At 32.3% G+C, this 23635-nt stretch overlaps 1 protein-coding gene across 1 annotated transcript in view; it reads left to right on the forward strand.

Moving 5' to 3' along the window:
• The window catches only part of LOC145279624 (general transcription factor 3C polypeptide 3-like), a 94713-nt gene that overhangs the window by 40385 nt on the left and 30693 nt on the right, over positions 1-23635 (forward strand). The window contains exons 14-22 of the mRNA XM_080130835.1: positions 1945-2128; positions 6543-6571; positions 8967-9096; positions 10616-10690; positions 14048-14103; positions 17301-17405; positions 17548-17634; positions 19063-19161; positions 22568-22643. Of these exons, the coding sequence (XP_079986961.1) occupies positions 1945-2128; positions 6543-6571; positions 8967-9096; positions 10616-10690; positions 14048-14103; positions 17301-17405; positions 17548-17634; positions 19063-19161; positions 22568-22643 (841 nt within the window). The remainder of the gene's footprint in view (positions 1-1944; positions 2129-6542; positions 6572-8966; positions 9097-10615; positions 10691-14047; positions 14104-17300; positions 17406-17547; positions 17635-19062; positions 19162-22567; positions 22644-23635) is intronic.

Below are 23635 nucleotides of genomic sequence, written 5' to 3' on the forward strand. Positions count from 1 at the left end.
AATAAACAAATTTATAGGAGTATAGATTTCTTTTCTTTATGGCCACAATTAAAAAATAAATATATAGGAGTATAGATTTCTTTTCTTTATGGTCACATTTAAAAAATAAATATATAGGAGTATAGATTTCTTTTCTTTATGGCCACAATTAAAAAATAAATATATAGGAGTATAGATTTCTTTTCTTTATGGTCACATTTAAAAAACAAAGTTATAGGAGTATAGATTTCTTATTTTTATGGTCACATTTAAAAAATAAATATATAGGAGTATAGATTTCTTTTCTTTATGGCCACATTTAAAAAATAAATATATAGGAGTATAGATTTCTTATTTTTATGGTCACATTTAAAAAATAAATATATAGGAGTATAGATTTCTTTTCTTTATGGTCACATTTATAAAATAAATATATAGGAGTATAGATTTCTTTTCTTTATGGTCACAATTAAAAAATAAATTGATATGAGTATAGATTTCTTTTCTTTATGGTCATAATTAAAAAATAAATATATAGGAGTATAGATTTCTTTTCTTTATGGTCACATTAAAAAAAAAATTTATAGGAGTATAGATTTCTTTTCTTTATGGTCACATTTTAAAAATAAATATATAGGAGTATAGATTTCTTATTTTTATGGTCACATTTCAAAAACAAATTTATAGGAATATAGATTTCTTTTCTTTATGGCCACAATTAAAAAATAAATATATAGGAGTATAGATTTCTTATTTTTATGGTCACATTTAAAAACAAATTTATAGGAGCATAGATTTCTTTTCTTAATGGTCACATTTAAAAAATAAATTTATAGGAGTATAGATTTCTTTTCTTTATGGTCACAATTAAAAAATAAATTGATATGAGTATAGATTTCTTTTCTTTATGGTCACATTTTAAAAATAAATTTATAGGAGTATAGATTTCTTTTTTATGGTCACATTTTAAAAATGAATTTATAGGAGTATAGATTTCTTATTTTTATGGTCACATTTAAAAAATAAATTTTGTGCCAGTCCTTTTCTCTACTCCATCTTCCCTGCAAAAAAACAAAACTAAAGAAAAGTTTTTATGATGTACATACTTGTGATGGAAAGAAAATTATTGTATACCAAAAATTATGGAAATAGATCCAAGTAGTTTTACTTATATAAAGAAAACCATTTTAAGCAAATTTACATATTTTAAATGCTCTCCCCTCACCATGTTAAAAATGGCTTTATAATATCTTGCAAAAGTTTTAATTATTTGCAATTATTTTCCTTTTTGTGTGATCATCGTTTAACTGTAACATTCGAATTAAAAAAAAAAACACATAAAACTTTAATCAATTCACATGATTTTTGGTGTACAATATTTTCTGTCTGTCATGGATACGTACAGTATAAAATTTTTTTATTTATTTTTGGTATTTTTATTCATTCATTGGAGGAATAGAGTTATGAATTTGTATAAAAATCACCAAAATGTTAATATTTATCGAAATGAATGTGAAAGTGTTTGTTTCATGTTTCTAGTCTCTTGTCTCCTCACGAGAGCAGAGTTAGACACAAGGGCGGTTTTTAATGTGGGGAAAATCCAGCTCCCCAAAAAAGGGCACTCTGGATAGTAAAAAAATAAAAATTGTCCCAGTCATGAAGGATTTCCCCTCCACTGACTGAGGGCAGAAAAGGTTAAGTGTAGCATCAGAACAGATACTACATACATTCTTATTTTCTTATTGAGTTTTGGCTACTATGTCTCTTTGTAATCTCTTTCATATTCATAAGTTTTGAGAATTTATTTTAATTTTCTGATTTTTTTTTTTACTGATGAAATTTTTTGTTATAGAAAAACTTCATAGGGAAATGAGGGGGGAGAATCGATTTTCTACTATAAGCTATTATATATTTCAAATGCTTTACTGATAGATTACTCTTTTTGTTTTTTTTAATTCTGAAAAGGCTGCTGTCTGGTTAAAATATGGAGAATGTTTGAATTGTCTTGGAGAAATAGAGAATGCAGTGAATTCCTACAAAAAAGTGGTGGAACTGGCACCGACTCATTATGGGGCTCGTATTTCATTGTCGGCTCTGCAACAACAACTTGGGAACTCCCCTGATGCTGTGAAGGCCCTTACACTTTCTGGTAATATATTTTGTTGAATAGATTTGCAATTGTTGTTTTTAAATCTATTAAATAAGTGTGAAAAGAAATTTAACAATGCTGATTTAAAAAAAAATGTTTTTAAAGAAATTCGAAAATATACTTTTAAATGTACTAGACAACCTGAGATTTGTTAAGTCAGCATTTGTATTTGTTATATTATCTCTATCTATATACTTATCAAGTTGAGTTTTTTTTTTCTTGCATCGATGGTAAAAATTATTAAAACAAACTTTTTAATATACTCAGTCATGGATATGCGAATGACTACATGAAGGTTAACTAGTTTGTATAGAGTGGAACGATAAAGTTGTCGCTCTAAAGAAAACAACACTACAGCTTTATTTTAAAACTTTTATTGAAAAAATCAATTCAGGTAACTTGATTCTATAGTAGAGCTGACATCTATTCAATGTAGCTGCCTTTAACCTCAATCACCGCCTCAATATGGTTTCGGAACTGGGAGCATGCCTTTTCCAAAAAGTGTCGGCGGGAGTTCAGCAAATATTTGGCGAACGGCGGCAATCAGGCAGGCTTTGGTGTTGTGGGAGGTCATGTTGGTGATGTTTTTAATGTATGACCAAACAAAGTCGTCCTGCTGGTTCAGGTCAGAGGAGGAGGGGAGCCAAGTGGTACAAAGTTGTAGCACTCCTTCTGAAGCCAAGCCGGGATTTCTTTGGACTTGTGAGCTGGTGCTGAATTCTGCTGCCACACCCAGGGTCTTCCAGCGGCCACCTGATTGCACCAGGGGATTACCACCCTCTTCAACACATCCAGGTACACTTTGGTGTTAACTTTCAAGCTGACTTCAAAGATGTGAGATAACATGATGTGGTCCTCATTTGAAACCACACCAAAGACCATAACCGTTGCTGGAAACTTTGTTTTCATCACCCTGCATATGTTCCCGTTATTCATAGTAATCCAGCGTGTTTTTTGAGGGTGTTGGCAATGGTCCTGTTGCCATAACTTGGATCGGTGGAGAGCATGAGTTGTACAGTGGTGCATCTCCGATCTTGCTCGTTGAACATTGTGTCACTTTCAGATATGATAGAAGGCTCCTATCGCTCTTGGAATTTTTACACAACTGGCCAACTAGTAGATGGTCTGCAACAAAAAAGAAAACTGGTTTTCATCAAATGGAAATGGAATCATGTCGCTGTTTCTAGGGTGACAATTTTATCATTCCACCCTGTATATTCTTTTGAAAAATGAGTGTTAATTATTCATTTTTTATAGTTTCTTATTAGACAATTGGTTTCATTTCACTAGTATGCTGAATTTTATTTATGTATAGTTTCTACATTCTGCATAATGGCAAATAATGGCAAAGAATTTAAGATAATAATGTTCTAGCACACCAAAATATTTTTATGTATAGCTATATATCTATAATATAAAGCTGAACATCTGTGTGTGTGTGTGTGTGTGTGTGTGTGTGTGTGTGTGTGTGTGTGTGTCTGGTCACGAATAGGCTCCTATATGGTTGACTATTATAGAAAACTGATCACATATAATGTTAGAAGATATATCAAGACACAGGAATGGGTATGTTTGATCTCGCAGAACAGTGGTTTATTAAAATTGTGGGGTCTGCATTCGCGCCTGGTCCACAAAGTATGGAAATAAAAAATTTAAAAATGGAAAAAAAAACGTTTACAAGGTTTTTTGATATAGATGTACATAATGATACTTTGATAAGTATGTTTTAACTTAAATAGGAATGGTATAATAAAATTGTGGGATCTGCGTTCGCGCCTGGCCTCAATAGAATGGAAATAGGCACAAACTTTAATAAAGACTTTTCATATCTATCTGTGTAAGTATAGTTTGATAATTATGTTTCAGTTTGAAGAAATATGGTATAATAAAATTATGGGGTGTTCGTTCGCGCCTGACCTACATAGAATAGAAATATGTCACAAACTTTAACCAAGTTTTTTAATATGGATCCACAGAATTATGTGATAAGTGTTTCAGTGTGAACAGGTATGGTATAATAAATTATGGGGTTTGCCTATTTTATTTTTACTTTCATCATATTTTGCTTTGGTTTTGATACCCCCAAATTCGAAACTATCTCTTTACAACTCTTCCTTTTCATAACCTATCTTACTTTCATAAATCAGAGTCCATTTTCTGTAGGCTGTTTTTGAACCCAGTCAATGACGGGTACTTTTGCTAGTATAGATATAAAAGTGATCATGTTGAAGTGTGTGTGTGAAAAGTCTCTACCAAAGTCCTCTCTGAATATTTGGTCTAAATAGTTGAAATTTGATGTATAAGATATTTGGACCTGTAACACACTTTCGATTTTGCTTTTAGTCAGTAAAATAGCTGCTAATGGGTCAAAATTGAAAAAAAAGTGTTGACTTTGATCTTACATAAGTTGATTATACTTGTTTTTTTTTTCTGTACATGCACTAATTAAAAGTTACAGGTTAAATAAAGCTACTTTGATTAAACTGATATGCCAATGGGTAAGGCTGGATAGCTATTTGTTTCCGTTACGATTCTAGCTGATGGCATGCAAGTCATTCTTTTTTTTTACTTTCACTACTATATATTAGGTACAATAATCGATAACAATTTAGCTCTATAATAATAAATACAAACTCTGCATAAATTAAAATGTAATATTTAAGTGTATTTTATAACCAGATAATGCCGAGCCTCCTCCTAGTATATTATAAAAGTGACTTTGTCTGTCTGTGTGCAGAACAGTCTCTACTAAACTATTCTATCAATTTTTGGTCTACAGTCTTGAAACTTGATATATAGGTTTTTCGGACCTTTGGAACAAAATCAATTTGATTTTAGCTGGAAAAAATCTGCTAAGGGGTTAAAATTGAAAAATAAAACTTACTAGGCATAGTTTGTCATAACATGTATGTTTTATGCATCCGCAAATATACATTTATATGTTTAACTTAATTTAATTATTGCCAAACTTGATATGTATGTGCCGGTGACTCAGATGGTCGTGAATAACACTAGTGAGTTAAATGTTTTGGTTTTGATTCTAACTGATGGCACTTACTCATATTTAAAAAAATAATTTTTGAAGTCACGATTATATATCGGGTACAGTATTCTAATCAATAAAGAATTGGCTCTATAATGATAAATAAGAAATCTGTATAAATTAAAATATATTTAAGCATATTTTACTATTGGGCAATGGTGGGAGGGTGGCCTGCTAGTTAAATATATAATTGTTAGAGTTTGACATCGGTTGATGAAGGAATATTGATGACTGCTGCTTTTAAACAAAGGTATGCATCCACATCTTTCAGCCACTATCATTCATCTTTTATGATGTCATCCATTTTCAAGTAAATATACATATTTTTTGATAATAGTCATGCAAAAATATTGCAACAGATATAAATGCTAAGTCATATTGAATTCTAAATGAAAATCTGCTGGAAATTGAAGGTTTAATCTTTAGTATGGGTGATACAGAGAATATACAATTCTACCTGATCATGGCTGATGTATGAGAGCAAACTACTCTTGTTAATTAAAGGATTTTGTTTGAAATTATAGATAGATTCTAGCGTTCAGCAAGACCTGAAGAAGATTGGAGGTTACATCGACTGAAGCATTGTGAGAATAACATTCAAGATGTGAGCAATGGTCGTAATAATCCAAATAATAAAAGTTGTTGAGAGGAATTATTGGTTGCTCTAAAAATCTTTTATAAGCTACTAGCAGGGCTAGGACCCTGATTTCCATAAATTATGTTGATTATAAAAAAAAAATAAAGGTAAAACTACATAATCTACTTCGTATTGTAATTTGAAATTTCAGAGTAAAAATAATTATGACTCTTTAAGTATGTCTTGATAACCAATTGAACGACATTAGCAAGTAGAGACACTTCAGAAACATACCCCCCCACCACTACCTTGTTGAATGTAGATGATTTTGTTTCTTTCTTTTCTCTTTCTTTTTCTCTTGCTAAATCTCTCACTTTTTTATAGAGTTAGTCAAATCTGGGTCAGCTAAAAGCAACAGAAAGTGAAAAAGAACAAATGAAGACTTCTCTTTTTTTCTTCATGGTGAATTAAAAACAAAATTTGTCTTATTAAATTTCAACTTGGTGTAATGGTTGGCAAGAGAAATAGATGTGACTGTGAGAGTAAAACTCCATCTTTATTTATGACAAATAAAAAATATTTATCTCAGGATTAAATATTAAAATCAATCGGAAATGCAGTTTTTTTTTTTTTTTAAAAACATAGACTAATTTGTTATAAGCAGATTTTATTATGTACTTTTCATTAAAAAGATTATTAAAGTCAATGCAATGGGGGGGGGGGCTGTCTTCAATATACATATATGATTGACAAATGTTGTAACCATGAACATTTTGTTTCTTTTGTTTTTGAAGCTCCTTCTGAACCTGGACAACAAAGACAGGTAAGTTGACCAGGACAATGTTTCGAATACGGAGCCCAATCGATGACATCAATGCAAATAAACAAAAGAAAAATGAGCACATATTTGTCAACACAGTTTACCTTGACCTTTGCAGACACATCGCCTCTGTAAATAATAAAAGTGCATTTTTTAAAAATATATTTACACAACTTTAATTAAAGTTTGGATTGATATTGTTACTAAAAACGATAATAAAAACGTGTTATGTAGAGTGTAAGTATAAATTTACAAATTTTAAAATTTTCAAGCAGATTTTCATGACACAGAGGTGTTTGTATATTTACAACACATCTTAATTTCTCAAGTGGATTTTCTTGAATTGATATTTTTATCAAAAATAATGATAATAAAAACAAGTTATATTATTTATTCAGGACCAAGTTTTATACCTATTTACAAAACTTTAATAAATGGATGTTGTACAGAGATTGTATCACACAATTTGAAAGCGGTAAAAGAAAAGAAATAATAATAAAAAAACGAGTTATATTTACTTGCGACCCAAGCGCCTCACAATGATTATTATTTTTAATAAAAATATCAATTTGCAGAAATCCGCTTGAAAATTTAAACGTTTTGTAACCTACATAAAAATCAATCTTGGTCACAAATAAATAATATAACTCGTTTTGATTATTATTTTTAATAAAAATATCAATCCAAACCTTAAAGTTGTGTAAATATATTAAAAAAAAAACTCAATATTGTTGTGAGTGCAAAGGTCAAGGTTAATTGGTGTCAACCGATATGTGTCCTTTTTTTTGTGTTTTTCACATTGAAGTCATCAGTTAAGATTCATATTCCATACTTTGTCTGTTGAGTGTGAATTGTAAATTTTAGAAAACCTTATTTTCTTTTTAATAATTAAAGATACCAGAGAGTATATGAGCCAACCAGGTGCAAATATTTTAATGTTTTTGTTGATAATATATGCAGACTATTTGGAAAGGAAAGAAAAAACTTTTATTTTGGCCAATAATTGATGTATTTTCAAAATTCAAAATGCCTCTCATTTTACTGAATTTAATTCATTCAAAGGAGCCGCACTGATCCTGGACCATATGGTCTTCATGGTGTCCTTAGAGGGATGCTTGAATTCCAACTTGACTCTAGCAGTCAGCTCATTCTTGATATTGCAGGTAGTACAGTTAATGTTTAAACTACACTCCACACAGTCAATGGCATTACAATTAGGTGTGTTGGAGCTGGTGAAAGAGCTCTGTTACTTTTGTATTTTCCCAGATGTGTGACATAACCCAGTCCTGCTGTCACATGTATAGCCTTCTTGTAGCCACTCTCTCCACCCAGTATTTGACAATAGTAGGCAGCAACTTATATATTATATTGAATTTCAGTGCCTATTTGAAGATGTGAGGTGGCATGATATGACAGAAAATACACCCAAAGATCATCCTAGTTTAGGGAATTTGGTCTACATTTAAAACAGTTTTTCTTAGTCTTCTTATCAGTTTGTTTAAGCTAGGGATGAGGCATCCTACCGGATGCCAAAATTCACTTGCTAACTCAGTTATTCCAATCGAGAGATGATTCTGACAATCCATTTAAGTGCAATTGTTTGAATCTCTCTTGCATTTGGTTCACCAGATATATTTGGCAGATAGTTTTTAAGATTCTTTTCCATGAGTCCTGTTGCTCCTATAATTTCTGGAATGATAGAGATCTTTTTAAGATTCCAGTTTCTTTTCATGTCATATGGGACTTTGTGTGGACTGTAGGATAGCCATCTGTTATTCTTTATGCAACTGGTCCCAAGACGGACCATAGAATACTCAGCTTGATTGCATGTTCTACTTGTTGAGGAGTTTCTTGGCTTCTATAAGACAGTTCTCTTGCAGTAAGTAGTTGGCACATGCAACTCTTGTATGAGGAGTAGCAAGGATCCTCGTTCAACAGTCTCTTCATAGTCACCACTCTGATGCTTATTTTGCAAGATTTGCATTGCCTTGTATCTTGCTGCACCTATTTTTTTAAGCTTATTGATGAATTTCAGTTTGCAGACAAAATTACAATGTTTTCTATTATCTTTCCTGCTAGCCAATGTTTCCACATCTCCATTGCAATTCTTCAGTTCAAATCTCTCATTCTTCAAAGTATTAAAGGAATACTGAGCTTCGGCTAAGATTTTCGAACTTTTAATCTAACAGAAATCATCATAATGTAAACCATTCTTCCAATATTCTGTTTATTTTCAATCGTCCGTAGTCTCCAACTTTCAAACCTATCAATAGTATGCAGTATCTTATTGCTATTAAGTACTTAAAATCATTCTAAAATTAAAATAAACGATAAAATTTATGTGAACATCTTGTAGATAAGATGATTCTCATAATTTTTGTTAAAATTTTTTTTTTAGGATCACATCTTACTCGTGCATAAATGTCATCTGTTATATTCTCTTAATCGTTTTGATGAATTCAACACTTGTTGTCAACAACTTCTTTTTGGTCATGTGAAAGAAGAATGGAAACCGGTTTTCAGAAAAGGTGAGAAATTTCATCAAAAATATTTTCTTTTATTTGAAAATTTTCATTAACTTATTCAATTTAAATCTTTTCTAAATAACCTTTACAAACTTTTAAAGAAAGGAGTGTGTATGTGTTTATATGTATTTGTGGGGGTAAACTTCCAAGCTAATTAACTAATCATTATGAATTTTGAAACACAGATGCTAGTCGTAAGTATGGAAAATGTGGGCTATATTTTATTTCATGCTCAAGAAGAAAAAGGATCTGAAAACTTTTTGTTAAAATTCAGATTTAAATGTAACCTCTGACCTTCTTTAGGTCTATCTTGTTGAACTCAGGAATGTTTCTGTTGAACTGGGGAATTTGGACAAAATCATTTATAGATTAATTTGTTTTGTAAGTTTATATTTTATAAATGAATCATATTGATAGGTACATTCACTGTGGGTCAGAAAAGACCTGGAAATAATGTAACATAAGGTATTATTCTAAACTCCCAAAATTGGGATATTATCCTTGGATAGTTTTGTGTCATATACAACAAGTAGAGATAGATGAAATAGTTGATAAAGTAGGCTATAAAAATGGTAGATTTGTGTGAGGTGAGTTGGGTATAAAGACCTTGTCCAAGGGTGTCCGAGACAATTTAGTGTTGTCTCCTGAGTTCAAATATTCGGAGTGGGGGGGGAGGATAATATGAAGTGATAAAAGTTGTCGGCTAAAGATGAGATCATGTGATAATGACTAAAAATTGAACAAATTGAAGGAAAAAATCTCAAAATTAAAACCTGAAAAAATTGAATGTCAATAATATGGAAATGACACAGGAAGCCAAGAAAAATTCCTAAAACATTTTTATTGGGGGAGTAGTGGGAGGTACTGAATTATATTATAGGTAAAGTATATTAAGTTCTGGCAACCATCTTTCTGCTGACAGAAGAGGTGAAAGCAGATTGACAGTACTTAATTAAAATAAAGTAACTAATAACCATTCCATAAGGGTATTGGTGCCTGGTTATTTCAATTTTTATCTTTATCTAGCTTCTACCTACTGCTTTATAACTAGGATGAAGAAAAATATTTAAAATTTTGTGGAAAAAATATGCAATGTATTATTTGCATGGGAGAATAAATAACTATAATAATTGTATTTATGTCTTGTTGTTATTTTAAGCAAAAATAATTCACTTTGAATTAATACTGAATACCTTTTATGTTTGTTTTTTTTGTTATCAAAAAAACATCACTTAGTTTTAAAAAATATTTATGCAAATTTTTTTATATTAATTTCTTCAAATTTATAAAATATGTATCTAGTTAAAAACAAAATCCTTTAGACTTTACGCGAGATTCAAACTCACGTATTAACATTGTCAAAACTACTGCCTTAGTAATTCTGCTTAGTCCTTTTGTTGTCAATTAATCAAACATTTCTATTTGTATACAAACTCCCAAAACATCAACTTTTTAATAGATTCTTGAATAAAAAAATATTTGATTTTCAGAGATTTAAACAAGATTTTTTTTTTTTTTTCAGTAATTTTTGAATTCATGAGTCGTAAAAGTCGTGCTGAGAGCCTTGAATATTTCTATCAGCACATCGGCGGTAAAGGTGAGTGTTGTTTCTTTTATTGAAGATGTTCTCACTGATTAATATTTTACTTCAAAATTTAGGTTCTTGTCCAGAATTCCCCCTATAAAAAATATATTTTTGCAAATATGTTAAATTTTCTACATTTTTTATGAAAATCTACAAAATATTAAAATTGATGATCATTTTATGAGAAACAAGTATTATTGACCTTCTGCTGTCTCTTATTCATTTAAAACTTTTGAGGATCTGGCTTTTAAAAAATAAAAACCAAAACTCATAATACTGTTTCAAAATGTATTTTTCATGGTTGTCATTGCAATTCAAAAAAGCCTTTCTGCATGGAGTATTGTTGCCACATCTGGGTTGGTGTATCTACCACTAGTCTCTCCCTCTTGAATAGGGTCCAAAAAAAGAGTTTTCAATCTAATCGGTCCCACTTTGTCAACTAAGCTCTAATCTCTGTTCCATCACTACAATGTTACATCCTTGTGCCTGTTTTACAAATATTTTAATGGAATGTGCTCTGATGAACTCATTGCACTTGTGCCCCCTCGACGTACATATCTCCAACAAACTTGCTTAACAACAAAATCTCACCCCTTCACTGTTGAGATGCTAGAAAGTTTTCTACTCTAATAGTTTCTTCCCTTGAACAGCTAGACTTTGGAATCCCCTACCTGCTTTGCTGACTGTACTGATATGCAAAAGTTTAAATGTAATGTAAACTAACATCTTGTTAATCTTCCCTAGGTGTGGTTCTAAATAGTAACCCCTTATGCTCAAGTGGCGATTTTCCTTGTTAGGGGTGAACGTGAATAATAAAAAAAAAAAAGAAAAAGGAATGATGACTTTCTGTCATACACAGCTTTTCTAAAGTCAATTTATCACACAGCTAAAATTTAATGAATAACACAAATGAACAAATTCAGTCAAATCTGTACCAGACAAGAATATTCATCCATGTATGATATTAAATTCAACAGTTCACATAAGATTGTTATGTTTACACACTTTTAAAAATCGTTTAACTTAGAAATTAAGAAATTAAAAAAAAATTATTCATTTGAATCCAAGTAGATTTTGTTAAAAAAAATCTATATAATATGAAATAATTGAAAATAATATATAAAGTAAAATAAAATCTTTAGTGAGGTCCAGTATGGGTTTCATGGTTTTCATTCAACAGCTGATCTATTAAATGTTCTAACTGAACAAATCTGTTTGGTTTATGGATAATTCAGGAGAGGGTAGAGCTATGGCACTGTACATTTTGAAAGTATTTGACAGTGTTGCATTCGGGTCTTAAACTTCGATGCTATTACATTGCAGGTAAGGTTCTTGATATTATTAGGTCTTATCTCTCTGATCGAAGCTCTAGATGGTGTTTTTTCATTTTCTTTTCCTATAAAATATTGGTATTCCACTTAGCACTATTCTAGGTCCAACACTGTTTCTTCTCTATATAAATGACCTTCCAGAGAATATTATTCAGAAAATAAATATCTATTCTGATGATACCATTCTCTCTTCTGGTATTGTTTGTTGCTTATCTTCCTCCGGTCAGTTGAAATATGCAGCTGACCTAGAAATTGACTTGGGTTCAGTTATGGATTGGGATAAGAAATGGCTCGTTTCATTTAATCTTAAGACTTAGCTCTTGTCTTTTAATCATAGGAGTGTCCCTTTTCTTCCTGAGATACTCTTGGATGGCTCTGCTCTTGATGAGAAATTGACTCTTTTGTTTTCTCATCAAATCTTTCTTGGAGTTCATATATTAAATCCATTGCTCTTTCTGATTCCCAATTGGTTCTCTCTAAACACTTTCTCACACATGAGCCTTTTCTCTATCTCTGCGAATCTATTATCAGACCATGTATGGAGTGTTGTTAGCATTTTTGGGTTGGTGAATCCCTGCCACATTTTAAAGTTCTTGATAACATGCAGAAACATATCTGTAATTTGATTGGCCTTACTCTTTCTTCTTCAATGCAACTTCTCTCTCACAGATGTATTGTTGCTAATCTTAGTCTTTTCTACAAATACTATTATGACACGTGTTCCTCAGGGTTGTCTGATCTATCCCCTGCATCCTTTGTTCCAGCTTGTTTAACTCGTTGGTCTAGTTGTCTCCACCAATTTGCTGTTCTAATTACTCATTTGTAATACAGCTTCTTATTCCAGTAACTTCTTTCCAACAACTGCAACTCTCTTCCTGCTGACTGTTTTCCTCCTACCTACAGACCTGGTGTTTTAAGGACTAAGGTCAATAGGCATCTCATGTCTTTGCGATAATCATGTTTCGTCCTTGTTAGCTCCTTAAATCAAGTAACCTCATACTTTGTCTTGAGTGATCTCCATAAAAAAAAAAAAAAAATATTTTTAAGATATTCATATTTCAGTTTTTTGACTTCCAAATTTAATCTTCCTCTGAGATCAGCAGATCTAAAACTATCTTTAAGAATCGCATTAAACACATCCATCCCTTTCTCCCCATGCAGCGCATGTTCTCAAGCCTCACCGGTTAGTTTTCACTTCCATACATCATCACACTGTTTATACGTTCTCGATAAACTTTTCCTTTGTTCAACAATCATAATATTCTGTTGGTTAGTAATAACAGAAGTTCCATTAACTTACTCTAAAAAAAAATACTTATTGTACAAAAAGATTTTAAAATTTTATCTTCAAAATTCTATGAATTTTTAAAAATTTAAAAAAAAAAATGGTTCTTCTTCAGAATTCCCTTATATTAAAAATAAAATCAAAGAAAAATCTGTATAGTCTATGTACTCATTACGAAACAAAAATATCATATTCCAAAAATTATGTAAATTGATCAAGTAGATTTCTTTTTAAATAAGAAAATCAAATTTTATGAGTAACAGAAGAGTGGCTGAGAGCAAAGTGTAGTATCTGCTCTGATGCTATACTTCACCTTTTCTGTCCTCAATCAGTGGAGGAGAAATCTTTCTAGACTGAGGCAATTTTTATTTTTTTGTTCCTATTCAGAGTGCTTATTTTTGGGGAACTGGATTTTCCCCACATTAAAAACTGACCTTGTGTCTCACTCTGCCCTTGTGGGCAGGTAAGTAAGTGGGAATAGAAGAATGGCTGTCTTGAAAACAAAACAAAACGAAGGAAGATAACTTAATAATTCAAACTTGAAGGATTTATATTGTAATACCTACAAATTTTCATTCGCTTAAAAGTGATTTTTTATTTTTATAAAAATAAAAATGCTTCATCAATTTATCTAATTTTTTCTTTCATCATGAGTATGTACATCATATACATTTTTCTTTATTTTTGTTTGTTAATATAGAGGGAATTTTGGACAAAAGCCAAAAAATTTATTTATAATGTCATTTTTTTTAGATTATTTCCTGGAAAACTCAATCTCAACTGATGATATCTGGGACATCTTTTTAATGGTAGGTTATCTTTTTTTTTTTCATCTTTTAAATGGTAGGTTATCTTTTTTTTTTTCATCTTTTAAATGGTAGGTTATCTTTTTTTTTTTCATCTTTTAAATGGTAGGTTATCTTTTTTTTTCATCTTTTAAATGGTAGGTTATCTTTTTTTTCTTTTCATTTTTTTAATGGTAGGTTATTTTTTTTTCTTATTTTTAATAGTTGGTTATCTTTTTTTTCCTATTTTTAATAGTAGGTTATTTTTTTGTCTTTTCCTATTTTTAATGGTAGATTATCTTTTTTTCTTTTCCTATTTTTAATGGCAGGTTAATTTTCTCTTTCATCTTTTTAATGGTAGGTTATTTTTTTTCCCTATTTTTAATGGTTGGTTATCTTTTTTTTTTTTTAATTTTTAATTTTTTAAATTTTTTTTTATTACATTTTCACCCCAAACAAGGCATATTGCCATTTTGATGTATGGGGCTACTATCAGGGGCAACAACTACTGGGGTACTATGTAGGGATTTGGGCAGCAAGATGTCGGTTCACGTTACACTTGAACTTCTGCACGTCAGTACAGTTGGGGAAGCAGGGACCTGGAATGGAATTCCAAAGTCTAGCGGGTCTCGGGAAGAAACTACTGGAGTAGAAAGATCTTTTACATCTAGGGATCTCTATTGTGTGGGAGTGGGATTTAGCTGCTTGTCGGGTTTGTCAGGGGTATTTACGTCGTGGGGGCACAAGTGCTTGCAGTTTGCCAGAGCATTCACCATTAAAATACTTGTAGAACAGGCAGAGGGATGCAACATTTCGTCGATGGGACAGAGGCTGAAGCTTAGATGCCAGTTCAGGGCCTATCAGATTGGTGACTCTCTTTTGAACCTTGTCTAGGAGCGAGAGACTAGTAGCAGATGCACCAGCCCAAATATGATAACAATACTCCATATATGAGCGAATGGTGGCCTTATAGAGGTACAGGATACTTTCGGGTGTTTTTATTATGTTTTTCCAATCTTTTGTTTTTATTTAATAATTGAAAAGTTTTTTCGGCCTTATTTTAATTAAGAATTATTGAAATTAGTTTTATTTTTTAAGAATTATTGAAAACACTTTTTAAAATCTTTTTAAGTAACTATTTAGTTTATAAAGCAATGCCAGCCATGAAACTACACATTAATAAACACTGTGTTATTTTTATCTGTATGATTTTGTTGATTTTTATTGTATACTTTTCAATAATGTCCTTTTCTTATATTTTATTTCAATAAATTGCTTCACAATAGAAATACTGAAGTACAATAAAAGTGAAGGAACTGATTTCCGTTGTCACCATTTCCAGTAGCACTATACTGGACATTAAGAAGTACATTAGCTCTAACTGCAAATTGAAATAGCAGCTAGTGTTTTAAGTATAAACTTGTGGCTATTTTCATCAAAGAAAAAATTTACATTTCTAGTAATAAACATTGGAAAATGTGTAACGATGTTGCATGCTCAGGTAATGCCAATTCACCTTGATCACAGGCTGGGGGCCAGATGGAATGTTTGACATGGGGGTTTAAGGAATTTATCTTTTCTCCAAAGTCTGGAATATGTCTTTATTGCCAATATGATAAACAGAAAAGAACAGTAAAGTTAACATGGTGACAAAAAGTTTGCTTTGGTATCTAGGAAATATCGTCATTTGGTCCACCTATTATATTGAAGTGCCAGAACCCCCCACCCCCACCTCGTGTCAGTGATAGGAATTAAACCCAAAAGATAATAGAGAAAAATAATTTGAGTTGAAGAGAAAGAAAGAAAAAGAGAGAGAGAGAGAATTAAAGAGAGATAGAGAAAGAAGAGAGTCACAAGAAAAGAAAAGAAAAAGAAAAAGAACCTAAGATAATGGAATCAAGAAAGGAAGGAGTAATCTTTAAATAACAAAGGCGGAAGAAGCCAATTTAATGAAAATGATTGTGCTTTTAGAAATAAGAAATTTTGTTGGCTGGCATCGAGGAGTGCACATTGCCTTGGGCTCCCGCCCAGTGGGCAGAAACTCCCATAAGAGCTAAGTTGAAGGGCTCTTGTTCCTAGCTGGGAAATTGTCTAAACGAACCTAGTTACGACAACCTGCATCAGAAAGCTGTTGAGAACCCAAAGAACTTAGCTTTCCGTGTACGAAGTTTACCGTGAAGATCTTTTAAATAATTGTTTTTGTTCATAAGAAATGGTCTCAGAGTTATTTTGGAATTGTGGACTTGAAACATGGTTTGTTACAGCACCGGCACCAAATTGCAGCTGAGAAGAGCAGCATACAAGCCATTCATCAGAGCATTTAAGAAGGATGAACCCAACCACAGTATATGACGACGAACAGCCAGCTGAAAATAAGAGTCGCCACATAGACTTAGGGTCATGCATGTTTTGCATGTCCAGAGTATCAGAACAGTATTTTCCAGTGACCAGTGAGAGTCCGGTCATCCTTGAAGGGTCTACTATTAGACGGTTAAGAGTGCGGCCCTTCTAGTTGAATCTATGGTCCCGTGAACCAGAATAGCGAAGAATGCAGCCCAGAGGACAATATTACAAATGCACTTTTATGCTTCTAAGATCAGCACGCTTGGTCAGCATTTGTTTGTGACGCGGCAATTTCTCTGGATGGAGCTGGCCCAACTAGAAAGCACCTGACATATATTTTTGAATAATTATTGCAAAAAAGAAAGACAACAAGTATTTATGTAATAATTACTTTCCAAACATGAAGTCTTCATATTTTGTAACTTTTTAGATTCCAATTAATAATTTGTTTTTGGGTTACTTTTTTCATCATAAATGTGGTTCTTAAAATATTTCAACTGATGTAACCTCTGACCGTCTTCAGATGTGTCTTGTCAAACTCAAAGACTAGAGGTGCAACCAGAAAGAAGTGCTAAGAAATAATCGTTTCAAACTGATAGTTGTCTGAAGGTTGATGGTTCAATCCTCAAGGCAAGCATTGCAAAGAATTCAATTACAACTTCTACATGGCCATGGCTGACAGAACAAGTACAAACTATTCCTATGGATTAAAAAAAAAGAATAAAAGGTTTTATTCATACAGAGTTAGACAAGATACATCTGAAGGTCAGATGTTACATTGGGCAAAATTTGTGTAGATAACATCCAAAATCAGAACAGTCATTAAAATTCTCCAAATAGTGAAATCTTCATTCTTATTAATGTTTGTTTTGTCTCAGTTGTGTCGTGGTTTGTGGGAGAGAAAATTGTTTGATGAATTACTCGAAGCTTGCATTTATGGCCTCACCAATCCACAAATCCTCACAGATGAAGAAAAGTACAAGGTAATTAACATATTTTTATGCTATGAAATCATAATTAGTGAAATTTTGAACTTGTCAACATTCTCCATGAAATATGCTGTGATATAATAACTTGTTTGATTTTAGTAAATGATATTTCCTTCTTTTTTTTTTTGTCTTTTAGGAAGCAGAGTTTTTGTGCTTGATAGCTTGTATCCAAAGCAGAAATGGAAAATTAGCCTATAACCTGATACGAGAAATATGTGTCAAGGTAAACCTCATATGGTTTTCTTTATCACATGATGAAGTAGCACGTCTTCAACTGATGAGTCTGATCTCAGAAGAAAAACAAAAATTAAAAAGAATGTGCATAGAATTCTGGATTAACTTTTGCAACTATTGATTTTTGTTTCTTGTAAGAAAAAAAAATTGACGGTAGTTTGGAGTTCTGTTTACAATAATAATTATCTTATTTTGATATCAATATTGTAGTCACTATGAACATGTGCATTAATATTCTGTGTTTATTTTCATGTACACACACACACACACATATATATATATATATATATATATATATATATATATATATGTGTGTGTGTGTGTGTGACAAGAAAAATTAATGATGAAAATACAAATTGCATAAATTACAATATTTATTGATTCATCAAAAATTTCAAACGAGGAATTTAAATAAAGAAAAATCTTTGACCTATGGATTTTCAAAGATATAAATCGTTTCCTTAGATGATAAACATTAGTAAAAAACATATATCACTGATTAGCATAAATTTGTAAAAAAAATATTTTGTGAAATAAATATCATAAAGGGTGAAAGTAAAATTCGAAATCTGAAGTATGAATGTATTATTTTGAAACCTCAAAAGTCAGATAAATTTGAACATAAATAATCAATGAAATTATACTTATTAAGCTCCAAACAGAAGAAACTGCAATCTAAAGTGTGATTTGATTGTAATAAATCCACATAATTTATGTTTGTAATTTTACTTCTGTTTTAATTTATATAAATAGAGAGAGAGTGTCATCTACACACAGCTGTTTTGCCACAGGAGGATGTGGAATAGCTAAATAATTTCTGTAGTCACTCAACATCTGTATTATTATTATTATTTCACAGAGTTTCAACATGGGTTAATACCAATGATCACTTACTAGCAGAAACAGGTTCAGTGTGGCCACAAGTTTTCCCAGATTTTCAGATATAACTGTTTCTTTTAATCCCCTCACTTTGAATTTTCACAACAGCAGTTTTACATTGAATTTTCACTTATAATTGCCATTGGCCTTTTCTGAAATGTGAGTGACAATAAATCTCTTTTGGATTTCAATGCTCCATATGTCATTCCAGTAAAAGCCTGGCTTGTATTCTCCCTTGATTTAAAAAAAAATCCTTCTAGATCCTTCCTGGCCTTTGTTAGTAACACCATGCTTTTTTGCGATTAAAGAAGTGTTTTTTGTTGTTGCTTTGTCAGGGCGGAGTATATTTTTTTTTTGTTGGGCAGGATGAACTGTCTTTCTTTTTGTTTAGCAGGTACAGGACTTAGAAAAAATTGAGAACAAAAACATCATGAATATGATACAATCAAAAGTTCATACTATAGGCGTCAGTGTTTGAACCCGATTATAAGTTTATCTCAACCATTTTTTTTTGTCATGTGTTTTATTTCTTTTGCAGGACATCAATAATGATCAGGCTTGGAATTTGTTTAACCAAGTTATCATCTGTTCTTCTGATGGACGTCATAATAGATTCTGTCTGCGTTTGATGATGAAGGTTTGTTGACTTATTAGTTTGCATGTTTTGTAAATGAAACCTTGTATTGTCATCGGAAAGATTAATAAAAGAGATTGTGAGCAGCATGCTACCTAGTACATGAAAGATATTTGTGTATTAGTTGAATTCCTTTTAGCATCACATTTATCTATTATTTATATATATATATATTAGACATTAAGAGGAGATTATCGGTTTATATAAATACCTGTTCACATACATCTTTTTTCGATAAAGCTAGAACCCAGAATTAGACAGAATCGAGCAATTGCATCGACAACGGACAACGCCAGACCCAAAGTGGGTTTCGATGTACTGCATCTCATCAGTGACGTGCTCTGACATAGGCGCGAACCCAGGTCGTCACACTCATGAACTGTGCAATACTGACGACCTTACTCTATGGGCCACAGCGCAATCTATTGGCCATGCCTCGATCTTTTATCCAGTTCTACATTCTACGATGTGACAAGCAATGCGCCATATACAACCAAGATAGTTACTGCTGGTATGCAGGCGGCAGATATCCATCTACACATTAACTGAAATTAGCCGACTTCTCAGACACGATTTCGGAACACCCTTATTTGTTGAGGGACATCACGTCCCTACGAAGGATCCCCGCGTTTTTCTACACATATTAGACATTAAGAGGAGATTATAGGTTTATATAAATACCCGTTCACATACACCTTTTTTTCGATAAAGCTAGAACCCAGAATTAGACAGAATCGAGCAATTGCATCGACAACGTTGTCGATGCAATTGCTCGATTCTGTCTAATTCTGGGTTCTAGCTTTATCGTAAAAAGGTGTATGTGAACGGGTATTTATATAAATATATATATATATATATATATATATATATATATAAAAGTGGCCATATCTCTGTGTTTATGTCTGAGGAATGGTCTTTACGAAACTACTCTATCAATTTTTGGTTTACGGACTTGAAACTTGATATATAGGTGATTCAAACCTGTAGAACAAATTCGATTTGGGTTTTAACCAGTATAAATAGCTGCTAAGGAGTCAAAATTGAAAAAAACTGAAACTTGGCAGATATAAGTAGACTGAAAGTGCTCCTCTATGTATGCGCAAATATACATTTATATGTTTAACTGTCTTAATTTTTAAGGTTTTCATACCCATGTATCCTTAGCTCGCATGGTTGTGAATGTTGCTAGGTTTTGATTCTAGCTGATGGCACCCAAGTCATATTTTTTAAAAGCTTTTAAAATCACTAAAATATATTAGATATAATATTATAATCAATAGAGTATTGGCTCTATGATAATAAATATGAAATCTGCATGAATTGAAATATCATATTTAAGCGTATTTTATGACTGGGCAATGGTGAGCGGCATGCTATGGCATAATTGTTTACAATCACTTCTAAATGAGTCTTTTGACAATTGAAGGTTCAATTCTTACTAAGAATGACAAATCAAGATTTTTATCTAGTTGTGATTGATAGGATGAAAACAATCTACCCTCATAGATTAAATAAAATGTTTAATTCCAAATTGCATACAGGTTCCCAATTTTGACATAAAAATTCTCAAGATAGAACATTTTCGATTTTAAAAAGATGCATTTTTTTTTTTTTTTTTTTTTTTTACTATTTTTCACCTCAAACAAGGCATATTGTCACTTGGATGTAATGGGCTACTATTTGGAATTGTGTCGACCAGGGGATTGTGAGGAGTTGAACAGTGAGATGTCTGTTCACACTACATTTAAACTTCTGTAAGTTAGTAGAGTCAGGGCAGCAATAAGCAGGAAGAGACTTCCAAAGTTTAGCAGTTCGAGAGAAGTGTTACAGGAAAAAGGGCTGTCCCCTTTCCATGTAAATAAGAAGAACATTAGATAAGTGAAAATGAGATTAGGATAAGCCGAGACTCGAACCTTGTAAGCGAGGTTAAGAAATAGAATGTTAGAAATCGGAATGTTAAATTCTATTATAAATAGATATTGTTTATATCATAAAAAGAATTGATTGTTCATTTGTTTTATAAAACTGGATATTAAAAATTTAAACTAAGAAGAATGAACAATACAAATTAAAAATACATTGTTAAAAAACTAGGTTAAGTTAAAAAATAGGTTAGTTGAGAATTCTTTGTTATCAAAAGTGTCTTAGGAGGAATGTGTGCATAGCCACGTGAATTGGTCACATTTGGAAGACACACTTCTGCCGTCATAGCAAAAGGGGGATTCTCAATATAGGAGCTAGAGTTGGTCAGATCAGGGTAGTTGAGACAGAACAGTTGAGCCTGCTAGTCAGCAGAGATCAGGAGAGTCAGTCAGTGGTCAGCTGCCCCTTTGGAAGTGAAGGGTAGAAAGATTAAACTATGTCGATTCCAAATTTGAATTCCTGACATCATCATTATTCGACGGTTCCAATGAAATAAAGAATCATCAACGATATTTTGTAACTGTTGTCATGTGTCGTCATTCCACAAACCAAAAGGTAATGTGTTAAACATCTTATTATGAACATTGCATAACCCTTCCAAGAATATGTATCTTTCCTCCTCCTCTCTCTATGTGTTACAAGAAATATAAGAACTGTGCATCTATCATCCTATACCCCCAGTATATATATGAAGTCCCAAGCATCTCAGAACAGAACTGTATATCTATAAATGTCTCCCTCTCCCTAATCACTATCGTTATATCCGTTATATGTATTGCCCCAATATGAATTCAGCATCATCCTTAATATGTACCCCTATTCAACGGAAGGAACTATTAGAATAGAAGGCTTTCCATCATTTGGGGACCTTTGCAGTGAAGGGGTTGGATTTTGCTACTAGGTTGGTTGCATCAAGGGGGCACAGGTGCAACAAGTTCATCAGAGTACATTTCATTAAAGTACTTGTAAAACAGACATGGATGCAATGCTGTGCTGATGGGACAGGGGTTGGAGCTTGGTTGATAGTGTGAAACCTATTAGTTTGGAGATCCGATTTTGGACCCTGTCTACAAGTAAGAGACTTGTGAATTCATCAGCGCAGATGTGGCAACAATACTCCATGCGTGAGCAAATGGTAGCTTTGTAGAGCTACAGAATACTTTCAAGTGTGAATAATTTTCTTGCATGCTAGAAGAAACTCACTTTCTTTGCAGCAACCATTGCAATGTATTTGCTTCAGTTCATGATGCATTTAACTAAGATTACAACTGACATCACCAGAAACGTTGTGAAAATAAAAAACAAGATGAGAATTAAAGTATGAAAATCCGAGCAATAAATTTATTAATCCTGATCTAAAAATTATTAAACCAAAATGATTTGCATAAACGATTTTATATTTGCTTTTCTTTTACAGAAACAAATTATTGGAAACCTGAAAGATTTTTTGTGCAAAAGATAAATCTTTTATTTTTTCGTTTTGCAGCATCCTGAAAATATGCCATTAGCTTTGTTAAATGCGCACAATTCTTTGGTATCTGGCACGTATAAACATTCTTTAGGTAAGTAATAATAACTCAACAACATTTGCATAGTTAATATTTCAAACAAAATGTGGCATTTTATTTTAATGTGATGTTTTAGTGATAATTCAATTGTTTGCAATAAAAAAAGATTGCATTTTTCTGATGAATCATTGCACATCAAATATTCTTTCTTATCAATTTACTCGACTGGATTATATTGTGTATCCACTGACCTCCCAGGCTTTGGCAGGGTATCACAAAGGTAAGCCTGGTATCTTACTCCCAACGCAATCTTTTACATTTATCTTCTAAAATGGAATACTGTTACTAAATCTGGGGAGTAGCTGCTCATATGACACTATGGTGTCATGAGTGCATGCAGTGAGGTGTATATTGCGGTGGGAGGGGTTGTTTGACTGGACGGGATCGGTGGAAGAGTGCAGAGAAATGCAAAACCTTAGCTAGGAAAATAGGACCAACCGCCGATATGTCATTCTGTACCTGTTAAAGGCAAAGAAGATGTTGAGCATATTGTCTCAAAAATGGAGACAGATTTGGAATTATCTTTTTCTTTTTTTTTTTTTACAAGGTGGTCACCACTTATCAAGGCCCAGAAGCCACTCAGGGATAAAAGTTATTGTAAGTACAGTACATTAGTGTGGAGATTTAATAAAGTGTCTACTTAAGGGGGCGGTTCATCAGGAATTTGTTTACGTTGGACTTGAAGACATCCAGGTTGTAGTCAGGTGGGAAGCAAGCAGACGGAACAGAGTTCCACATGCGTGCAGTTCTAAGAAAGAAGCTTTGTTCATGGAATCTACGTTTTGATTTAGGCATAGATAAAGAGTGGGGAAAGTTTTTGGCAGTGGATTCAGCTAGACGGGTGTTTTTCGTAAAAGATTGGCGAGTGGGGACCAGAGATAGGAGTTCAGACGAGACCCTGCCATGGAAATAAGGATAAAACAAAGATAGGCTTGCAACATCTCTTCTGTGGGAGAGAGGTTGCAGGGAAGAGAAAAGGGCATCCC

The sequence above is a fragment of the Euprymna scolopes genome, chromosome 7 (assembly GCF_053919585.1).
Source record: "Euprymna scolopes isolate OS-2025 chromosome 7, ASM5391958v1, whole genome shotgun sequence".
Classification (NCBI taxonomy): Eukaryota; Metazoa; Mollusca; class Cephalopoda; order Sepiida; family Sepiolidae; genus Euprymna; species Euprymna scolopes.